Here is an 11,428-nt window from a genome sequence, read left to right as displayed (position 1 = left end):
GTATAGTTATTATATGGTCGAAAAAATCGGACAATCTGTCAAACACGATACTATTACGCTTGCTTGACACTTTATTTAAAGTAGGCCTGACCATTCTTTTTCCGAATATGATTTCTTTTTTAGTTGTCAACGTTTTAAGTGCTCAGAGAGCATTAATTCAGACACCACCTGTACCGGCACTATTCTGTTCTTCAAGGTCCGCCATTGACCCTATTCGGTTTATAAGTAATGCTTGAAGGAAAATCAGATTGTTTAGCTGTGGGAAAAAACTAAATCTGCCAGTGATGTGTAGGCGAGAGATCGACAGATATAAACATGTAGACTCTCTGTTGAATGGCCGGTAATCTAAGTGATACGGGAGTGAAATTGAAAGTTTTGACAGTGTGCACACCAATACGCCAAGCTGTCACTCTCATTCTTGGAAATTACCTGCCGTATAAAACTCAGACCTATAAATATTTAAAATCCTATACACAACTTATAAAAATGGATTAGCTTGTCAATAAATGTTCCAGTTTCAGCACTCTACTTTCTGCCCAGGCTAATGGAACGAAGGGGACCCTTCGTCTTTAATATTGTAAAGGAAACAACATGAAAGAATGATTCCTTAATTGACGTAGATATGAGGCGCCAAGGCCTTCTTCGACGGTGAGAGAAATACTTTTATTTAATGAATTAATTTCGATGGTATAGTTTGAAGCACATTTGAAATAAAAAACGGCGTCAAACAAGGATGCGTAGGTCTACAACGCATATTTTATTTTTAATTATTTCCTCTTCCCTACCAATCGAATTTACATTAGTAGACAAACGTTTACAAGGTATCCAGTACTGATAATGTCATTTCGCAATATCGATTCTTAATAAATCTATCATCGGAAATTAAAAAAAAAAATATTTGAGCCATTCAATAAAAGTGCTTACTAGAAAGCAATGACAATTATGACAAATTACTGTCTGTGTAGGCCTATATTAAAATTTAAATAAAGTTTTATGAAAACTAACTTCGGGAATGTCAGCCCATTCAAAATCAAAATCAAACCACTCGATGGCTTTTTCTACAGGTGTCTTGGGAAACCATCCTCCCAAACGAAGAGCTGCTCGTTGGGAAATGTCAGGTTTATTTTCCTTGATTAAAATCTCAGCCTTTTCTGTCATATACTCAATCGCCTCTTCTAACCTTTCCCAAATTGGATCCGTTAAAATAGTAACGTCATTTCCAGTCTGGTTAAAGACCAACAGAGACTCGAAATCAGAAACATGATGTTTGATTCCAAGGTCCAGAACCTCTGCAACAATACTGGTATCTCCTGGTTGAGCCCAGTTTGCGCCCAGTTCTACAACTTGCCCAGCAAAAGGGACATCAGTTATTCGCCCGCCAATGTGGTCATCGCCTTCAATGATAATAAAATCATCCATTCCTTGGTTATGGAAAACTTCAGCGGCTGTTAAACCCGCTGCACCAGCACCGAGGATAAGTACTTTTGCATCGTTCTCGGACCTAACCAAATAAAATGTCAGGAGGAGCGATAGAGCCCGAAAGAACATAGTGATCAGCAGTATATCCTTTCACTACTATACTAAACTGTATACTGTGGCCTGTAGCCCATGTGCACTTGTCTATGCGTAATAACGTTCTGCCTGACCACCTTTGCCATTCGCTTCAATGTTTCGAGATAAAACACATGCAAATCATACTACTGTAATACTAAACAGTATACTGTACGGTCTGTACCTCATGTGCACTTGTCTATGCGTAAATTAGTTGCCTGACATCTATATAAGCCATCCTCTTCAATGATTCGAGCTAAAACACATGCAAATCATAAACTGTACATCGGTGACCTCGAGCCATGAGAACGTGCTGAAGATAGAGGTGTGGTTAAAAAGGGAAACTATTGCGCAATAATTGAAACCGGCAATGATCTTCTTTTGTTGCCTGTGTGGTCGTTTCCTTAAAAAGTACCGTGCATTCGCTGATTTGTTAAAATGTGTAATTTCTAGAATTTCCGTCTTTCAAAGATACATTATCTTGGAATTCCGCGTTCCAAGATAAATTATCTTGGAACTTAAATTCCTTTCCAAGATAGTTTATCTTGGAAACACGTCTTAGAATTCCGTCTTTCTGATAAAAATTATCTAGGAATTCCGTCTTTGCAAAAATTGACCTTGAAAAGACTTTTTTTTCAAGATAAATTTATTAATAATAAACTCGAAAGATCATTTTAAGCTTCTGTAGACTCCTCTTCTGTAACGTTCCAATTACTATAATAGGCCTATCTTCTGTAACGTTTTCAATACTTTATATGATTAACTGTATACATAATGTTAAAAAAAAAACATTTTTTGCTATTTTTCACGTCATTTTTAATATGATTCCTGTCTCTTATACACATCTAGATGTGTATAAGAGTACAGTTCAGTAGATAATAATTCACATCCTTCCTGGGATTAGATACTACCGTACTTCCTTATGTATCCAGAGTGACATGTGTGCTGAATGCTGGTGCTAAATATTCAAGTATATATGAAACAAAACAAAACATACCGACACACAACAATACGTTCAAGCAAAAAAGAAATGAAACCAGTGACGTCGATACACAAACAAGGCAAGTGTAGTCCCCTTCTGAACGCACAACGGGAGCCCATCGTCTTTGTCTGAGCATCTGAGCATGGTTTTCAGCTATGAGAGGGTGGTCGGTTTATCCACGCGCCGATTTAACCTGCTCAGTATAATTTCAACCATGTACAGTATTCACCTGTCAATCATTGACAACCGCCCGCGCCAGGAATTGAACCTGGGTCATCATGACAGACAAGTGCCCTCCATTTCTGTTTGTAGATTATATGTGTGTATGTCACAATTCCTTTAATTCCCATACATTATAAAAGGCCTACAGGGGCCTTTAAACAAACCTGTTTTATGTTAATTTTTTTTTTTTGCGGTAGAACAAATATCTTACAAGCCTATAGACATGCATTGGTTGTAGACGCTTGATGTATTGTTATTTAGGCCAATTTTATTCTATCCTGTATGAAACACTCAATATAAACATTGAAACAAAATTCTATTAACAAAATATAGGCCTACAATAAAACAACTACAGTTTTCGGTGACCATATTGAGTCAGTGGCGGCTCTAGGATATAATTTATGTGTGGGACTAAGATGTCCGACTGAGGGGCTAAGTATTTATGGGTGTAACTTTAGCGCGCAGTGTTATCTAAGGGCCGAAGCACCGAGCCAGGGTGGGTATGGAAGGGGATGTCCCTTCCTCTTAAAACGAGATTTAAAAAAAAAATGGCCGGAAATGGCACTGTAAGACCTGACAGGCTTGGCGTAGGCAGTACAGTATTGGGATGGGCAAACTAGGCCTATTTTTTTTTTTTTTTTTTTTGTTGGTCCGACTGTCCGACGAGCTTTGGCCGATGGTGGGGGGGGGGGTGCTTGACAAACTGATGGGGGCTTAAGCGCCCCCCCCCCGCTTTCGCTGCCCCTGCATTGAGTTAGTTTACGAGGTTTTCGCCTTTTTTACAGGATTATTCTCTGTCGTTTTAAAACGTCTCCTTATTCAAAGCTGTCCGGAGAAAAAAAAAGCGTAAAATGCTGGCTTCGATTGGCGCTATAACCTCATGCATAACAAAATCTAAACACACTTTTGGTAGACAGGTAAACAAACAGAAGGTCTTTTCCCATGGTCTGAGGCGAGAGATAGTTGGCCTTGGGACTGGCTTCGCCGGCACACACTGACCAATAATAGCGTAGCGGTCCCTATCAGTCACTACTCGTGCCTTCGTGGTCAAGTGGTTATGACGTTCGCCATGTATGCGAAGGGTCCCGTGTTCGAGTTCCAGTGGTGGCTGCGTATTTATTTCTTTCCTGGTCAGAATCCTACGAAAGTTTCCGAGTTTCTAAGATAATTATTTTGGAAGTATAGAATAAAGCACTAATGAAGACGTCATTCTGATATAAACTATTTTGCAATTCCGTCTTTCAAAGATAATTATTCTCATGAATTCCGTATTTTCAAGATACGTTATATTGGAATTCCGTCTTTCCAAGATACATTTTCTTGAAATCATCTTAGAAAAACCGATTTTCGAGATAATATATCTTGATATTCCGTCTTTCCAAGAATTTACCTTAGAATTTCCGTCTTTCAAAGATACATTATCTTGGAATTCCGCGTTCCAAGATAAATTATCTTGGAACTTAAATTCCTTTCCAAGATAGTTTATCTTGGAAACACGTCTTAGAATTCCGTCTTTCTGATAAAAATTATCTAGGAATTCCGTCTTTGCAAAAATTGACCTTGAAAAGACTTTTTTTTCAAGATAAATTTATTAATAATAAACTCGAAAGATCATTTTAAGCTTCTGTAGACTCCTCTTCTGTAACGTTCCAATTACTATAATAGGCCTATCTTCTGTAACGTTTTCAATACTTTATATGATTAACTGTGTACATAATGTTAAAAAAAAACATTTTTTGCTATTTTTCACGTCATTTTTAATATGATTCTAAGGACCATCAAAATAAGTTCATAAATCATAATTTCATTTCACTCAAAACTCAAAAGTAGAGTCTGGTAGGCAATGGGAACATTCCCCTGTACAAGATGCCTACTAGAGATAAACAATGATTATAGCAATAAAAACTACAACAATAACATAATATATCGTGTTTGAAATAACCGTGTCCAACATAGTTTTTATATGAATCTGTGTTGTTGAACTTTTTGTTTACTATGAGCAACAAATTTTCTTTTCAAGTTAGTAACAAACTGACATATTATTCTTTCTTCATTCTTTATTTCAATACTGTATCAAATCGTGCGTGAACAAACAGATCAAAATGCATGTTATTTCGCCGATCGAAATATTTACAAATACATGTTACTTTTGTTGCTTGTATAGCGCTTTCCTTTCAAGTTAAGAAGCGCAGTAAGTTTTTCCCTGGTCATTGGTTCCACATGCTTAAGTGTTGCTGCCATATTGGTGCAGTAGCAGGCAACCTCACCAGATACCCATTTATGCTCCTAGAGGGAGAAGTAATGTAGGTAAAGTGCCTTGCTGACGTAAACAAGCGAAATGCACAGCGAGAGATTAAAACCCCGACCTCGAGTTTGGGAAACCAAACCGTTAACGCTTCGCCAAACGGAATTCATAAACATCAAAGCGAGAACATCAGCACTTTAAATAAAATAGAAATAGGCCTATCAATAGCAGAGATAAGTTCTTGAGAGTGGGATGGGCCATTCAATCATAAATAAATTTCCATAAAACTAAAATCTAACATATAATAATAACAATAATAATAATAATAATAATAATAATAATAATAATAATAATAATACTTGGAATTTCATTTAGTCTTTAGTTCAAAAACTTTTAATCTATATATTAAAGAACCATTTACAGTATTATAATAATAATAATAATAATAATAATAATAATAATAATAATAATAATAATAATAATGATAATTAAATAATAATAATAATAATAATAATGATAATAATAATAATGTCTCTAAGCGTCTGGCTTCTTTTTCAGTTGTTTTTTTTTTCGAGTAATAAGGGTTTTTAAAAAAACTAAAATAAAGATTTGTCTTTTATATCAAATAGTAAGTCGTATTTTTTTCAAGTGGAAAAACTACCTGTAGGGCTAGTTAGTATTATGACAAAGTCTCCAAAGTAAAATAATAAGTGGTAACGCAGTCAGGACAACAATAATTGTGGACAGAACAATCGTAACATTTCGCCATTTACTAGAGTCACAATCGCAATCTATCTTCTTCTGTTTGGTCCATATAGGGCATTCAACGTCGTCACCGGTGGCCATACAACCAAGAATTTTCATGGCCTCCCTTTCACCACTTCGTTGACCACCAATAATATACCCGTTGTATTTCTCATCAGTGTGCTCTCCTCCGAAGAATATTCGGCCGACACGAGATTGGATCTTTTGAAAGCATTCTTCTGACACTTCAACCGGCCAGTTTGAGTAAGCACCATAGGTGAAGGGGTTCATACTCCAGTCAGTTTGATGGATTTTAGTTGGTGCAGTAGCTCCGTCAAAGAGCGTACGAAGAACAGTCGTGATCTCCGCACTGGTTTCATCGTTCGACTGCTGTTCAATTCTTTTTGCTTCATTTCCCACTACAAAGGCTACAAGCATGTTGGTTCCTTTCGGGAACAATCCTGTAATTAAACTCATTAAGGTAACTAATCTAAATTAGTTCGAAAATGTGTACTAGTAGTATAATATATGTAGGCTATTTATGATGTACAGTATTATGTAAACTACAGTAATAGATAGCGCATAATAACAGTGCACAAATAGGAACATATGATGTTATAATCGTATCAAGTATACCTCCTTTTTTCTTAAAAGATGAATAGAAGTATCCGATTTTGAAAGCGAAATAAAAATATAAAGATAAGAAGGAGAACAGATTTATTGAAAACTACAGTGAATCAGCATGGAAGGCAAGGTAAATTTTTTACTACCATAAAAAGAGGTAAGTATCTAAAAATATTGTTTAAACTTTGATTATAACAACATCAACCACTGACCAATCAGAATGTGTTATTGATACAGATTGGCTTAAAAATAAAGATAAGAAGGAGAACAGATTTATTGAAAACTACAGAGAATCAGCATGGAAAGCAAGGCAAATTTTTTACTACCATAAAAAGAGGTAAGTATCTAAAAATATTGTTTAAACTTTGATTATAACAACATCAACCACTGACCAATCAGAATGTGTTATTGATACAGATTGGCTTAAAAATTAAGCAAAGAAAAAACAATCTGTAAAATATTTGACTACAGTACCATTGAAAATGTATTTAGTTAAGGATATGTCTCATAGAACCGAATTAATAAATACATAACCACCCCTAATTAATGTACTTTAGTTGTTTCTATGCCTTGTTAAAATTGTATTTATTAGCCTCCCCAAAGGAGCGAAGCTCCTTCTTCATGTTGTCGTTGTCGTTGTCACTGTCGTTGTTGGGCATTTGTTTTCTACCATGATAACTAAAGTTTGGTAAGTCCGATTAGTTTTAAAATTGGCATAATGCAAGATGTTAATGAAAATACGGAGCCTATGGTTTTTGGTACGTCCGTGAATATGGTAATTGCTCATTTCATAATTATTCTTTCCACTAATCAGGTAATTTAGGCTAATTACCATGATAACTATAGTTTGGTAAAGTTCTATTGGTTTCAAACTGGGCATAATATAAGATGGTAATAAGAAGATGGAGGATATTGTTTTTGGTACGTGTGTGAATATGCTAATTGCTCATTAATATTTCACTAATCAAGTAATTTAGGCTAGTTACCACGATAACTAAGTTTAGTCCAATTGTTTTCAAACTTGGCAGAATGGAAGATAGTAATAAGATGACAAAGAGAACCTATCAGTGTTTTTAGTAGGTTTGTGAATACAGTATGCTAATTGCTCGATTGCATACGGTAATTAATATTTTAATAATCAGGAAATTTACGCTAAATACTACTATAATTTAGGTGAAATTGTAATTTTTTTCATGTTGTCGCTGTTATAGTAAATTATTTCTTACCACGATAACTAAAGTTTGGTAAGTCTTACTGTACTTAGCAATTTTCAGGAAAAAAAACACATACCTTGGGGAGGCTATGCTTTTGCTGCGCAGCATAAAAGGCATTTCTAGTTTATTCTGTTTAATTTCATGCACAATGATATTTTCAGTTAATGATATGTTTTATTATTTTATTCATAACTTTTATGTATCTGTAATTGTGTATGGGTCGAACCTCTACTTATGGGAGTGTTCCTCTGTTATAAAGGAGTCAACCAATAAATTTTTATTGATGGCCAATAGTACTACGAGCAGTCCAACTACACATACATACCGTACGTGTACACTGATCATGTTGTCGTTGTCGTTGTCACTGTCGTTGTTGGGCATTTTTTGCTACCAAGATAACTAAAGTTTGGTAAGTCCGATTAGTTTCAAAATTGGCATAATGCAAGATGGTAATGAAAATACGGAGCCTATTGTTTTTGGTACGTCTGTGAATATGGTAATTGCCCATTTCATAATTAATATTTCCACTAATCAGGTAGTCGGAGAGAGCTAGCCCCCCCCCCCCTCAATTCGTCGGGGAGGAAAAAAATTACATGTATTTTCTACATAGGCCTATTAGTAGACTATAAAATCAATTAAGCCTTTGAAACCCCTAAATTGTCAAAATTTTCGGGGCTTCGCCCCCAGACCACTTTCAAAACGCTTTAATCGAAGCTCGACCACACCCACTTTGCTTTCGTTGGGGGAATCTGACCCCTCGCCGGGGACGTCGGCCCCCGTCGGGCAAATCCTGGCGCCACCCATGCGAGCAGTCCAACTACACATACATACCGTACATGTACACTGTCGTTTTGTCTGGTCTTAGCAACAAAATCAATGAGGAACGATGTATTACAAATAAATGCACCACAGAAAGACTATAAAAGTGAAAAGTGTTGGTTCACTAATATGAAAATGTAAACACGTGGGCTTGCTACTTGTATGTATTGATTTATTATTCAAATCACCTCTTATTTATAATCATACACCAGACATACTCAGCCTACCTTCAGCTTCCAGATTGTAGAACACAGGGAAATACCCTCGTCTCGCGTGCGCATGCACAAACCATTCCTCATCTGACCAGAATTTACTGTCAAACTTCATAAAGATTTTAGTATAATCTGCCATGATGAATTTATACAGTTCCTGAATTTTCCATTTTGGGAGTTCGGGTTGAAAGTCTACAACTTCGTTCTGCAAGACTCCGAGACTGAACGTCATCAACACGTAATCACCAGTAAAATTGGTTCCATCTTTGCACGTCACAACTACTCTGTCGCCTTCGTAATTCACGGCAGTAACGATCTTGTTCAACTGAAGACGATCTCTAGAAAATGTTTGTTTTGTTAATTACATATGAGGAGGTTAAGATGACAAGAACGCGATTATCTTATCCAACAGTTCACGTATCTCAGGCTGTTTCACAGCGGTATACCCAGTGGTAGTGGGGGTAGGAGCAGTACCCCGCCAGGGAGAAAATTGATTGAACTAATTTTTTAAATCCCTGATTGTTTCCCATGGACACCTTTTTTTTAGGGGGGGGGGGTTCTGTGTTGCGTTGGCCCGCCCACAGCTATCGCCGGCGAAATCGGCCTTCTCGTCGGAGACATCGTAATGGACAAGCAATGGGCCTGTTCTACGCGTTTGGCCAGTACCGGTAAATATATATTTATATATACAGAGATATGTTTGTCATGAGGATGTTACTTACTCAAATGCTGGGTCGTCGTAAAGGAAAGCAGTAGATTCTTTGAATATAAACTTGAACCCACGTTGATCCTTAACAAATAATATATATTCATCATCATCAGTTTCTAGGAGAGCTGTTGACTTAGTTGAGGCTGTCTCTTATACACATCTACTACACATACATACCGTACATGTACACTGTCGTTTTGTCTGGTCTTAGCAACAAAATCAATGAGGAACGATGTATTACAAATAAATGCACCACAGAAAGACTATAAAAGTGAAAAGTGTTGGTTCACTAATATGAAAATGTAAACACGTGGGCTTGCTACTTGTATGTATTGATTTATTATTCAAATCACCTCTTATTTATAATCATACACCAGACATACTCAGCCTACCTTCAGCTTCCAGATTGTAGAACACAGGGAAATACCCTCGTCTCGCGTGCGCATGCACAAACCATTCCTCATCTGACCAGAATTTACTGTCAAACTTCATAAAGATTTTAGTATGATCTGCCATGATGAATTTATACAGTTCCTGAATTTTCCATTTTGGGAGTTCGGGTTGAAAGTCTACAACTTCGTTCTGCAGGACTCCGAGACTGAACGTCATCAACACGATATATGAAAGAATTGATAAACCTCAGGAATGTCAGCCCATTCAAAATCGAAATCAAACCACTCGATGGCTTTTTCTACAGGCGTCTTGGGATACCATCCGCCCAAACGAAGAGCTGCTCGTTGGGAAATGTCAGGTTCGTCCTCTGCAATTGACATCTTTGCTTTGTCTGCCATATAATTAATAGCTGTATCCAGTTTTTCAAAAATTGGCTTCGTTGAATCAGTTACGTCATTCCCAGCCTGGTTAAAGACCAACCGAGAGGAGAAATTTGTTACATGATGTTCGATTCCAAGATCCAAAACTGTTGTGATGATTTTGGTATTTCCAGGGTGAGCCCAGCTTGCCCCGATATCTACATGCATCCCAGCAAACAGAACATCAGCCACTCGTCCGCCAGTGTGGTTTGCGCCTTCAATGATGATAAAATCATTCATTCCCTGGTCATGGAAAACTTCAGCAGCTTTTAACCCCGCTGCACCAGCACCGAGAATAAGAACTTTAGCATCATTCTCTGACTTAACGAAACAAAATGTCAGAAGAAGTAGGCCTATGGCAGCTTTTGGTAATGTTAGTGTTGTAGGCCTAGTTTGGACAACCATGGTTCTGAAGAAAATAATTGAAATAAATGGAGCATATTATGAGGAGCGTGGGGAGGTCCATTCCACAGGGGGTGTGAACCTTAAGAACATACAGTAATCATAGAACATCAGTTAATAGACCTACCATATTATTTATTCATGATCAGACCTAACAAAAGATAGGCCAAAGATCTTTCCTCCATGCTGAGATTCAGTTCAAGATTTAGGCGCGGCATATATAGTAGGCCTAATATTTAGATGCACTCCTCCACAAAAGACCGCATTAATAAATGCAGTTATACCCCGGAAATGTATTTATAACGCTAGTTATCGAATGTTCAATGAGGTTTACATAAAAACCTCTCTAGGATCTACTTCCGTGATACAACGACATTGTATTGTATTTAATTCATGTGTGTGATAGTGTATGTCAACTATTTTGTTATTCCTAGAACAGAAATTCACCAATCCGGAAAGGTGATTTCAAGCTCACTGGTGCCAAGCAATAGAACGGAAAATTTCATAGAGTTGTTTGTTTATCTGAATATGGCCATGGTAGTCTATATTATTTCTTAATAAACTTTCAAGTAATACTCAGACGACTAGTATTTTTTAGGCATATGGTGACTATTGTTACACTAGTAGTCGTCTATTGGCTATTGCTACCATTAGTTTACGCGATATGCAATTCGTTTTTGTGATTTCTATCTGCAGTAGAATACGATTCTCGATAAGAGAGACAATAGAAAGATGTAGAGAGGAGTGCTGAGTAAAGGAAGCGCAAGAAATTTAATATGTTTATGTTCATTCATGAGTCTTGATATCGTAACCACAAAATACTCGCAAGTTTCACATTTTGTTATTGATTGGTTTCCTAATTTCCATATCTTGTTTCTGTTATATATATGTA

The 11,428-nt window shown here is 36.8% G+C and overlaps 2 protein-coding genes across 4 annotated transcripts in view; both read right to left on the bottom strand.

The window, feature by feature from the left end:
- The window catches only part of LOC117117789 (polyamine oxidase 7-like), a 9,372-nt gene extending 6,578 nt beyond the window's left edge, over positions 1-2,794 (bottom strand). The window contains exon 1 of one of the 3 annotated variants that reach the window (XM_033262252.1): positions 2,549-2,794. In XM_033262252.1, the coding sequence (XP_033118143.1) occupies positions 2,549-2,669 (121 nt within the window). In that variant the 5' untranslated portion in view covers positions 2,670-2,794. Of the gene's footprint in view, positions 1-1,005; positions 1,876-2,548 lie in introns of those variants that run through there. The other 2 variants (XM_033262251.1, XM_033262250.1) reach the window with 2 other exon arrangements.
- A 2,820-nt stretch (positions 2,795-5,614) lies between these two features.
- Positions 5,615-11,428, bottom strand: part of LOC117117714 (polyamine oxidase 1-like) — an 11,127-nt gene continuing 5,313 nt past the window's right edge. Inside the window, exon 4 of the mRNA XM_033262108.1 lies at positions 5,615-6,205. Coding sequence (XP_033117999.1) covers positions 5,670-6,205 — 536 coding nt within the window. The 3' untranslated portion in view covers positions 5,615-5,669. The remainder of the gene's footprint in view (positions 6,206-11,428) is intronic.

The sequence above is a fragment of the Anneissia japonica genome, unplaced genomic scaffold, assembly GCF_011630105.1.
Source record: "Anneissia japonica isolate Jap-2015-1 unplaced genomic scaffold, ASM1163010v1 scaffold234_len1672027_cov178, whole genome shotgun sequence".
Lineage (NCBI taxonomy): Eukaryota > Metazoa > Echinodermata > Crinoidea > Comatulida > Comatulidae > Anneissia > Anneissia japonica.
This window is presented reverse-complemented; position numbering and strand designations above follow the sequence as displayed.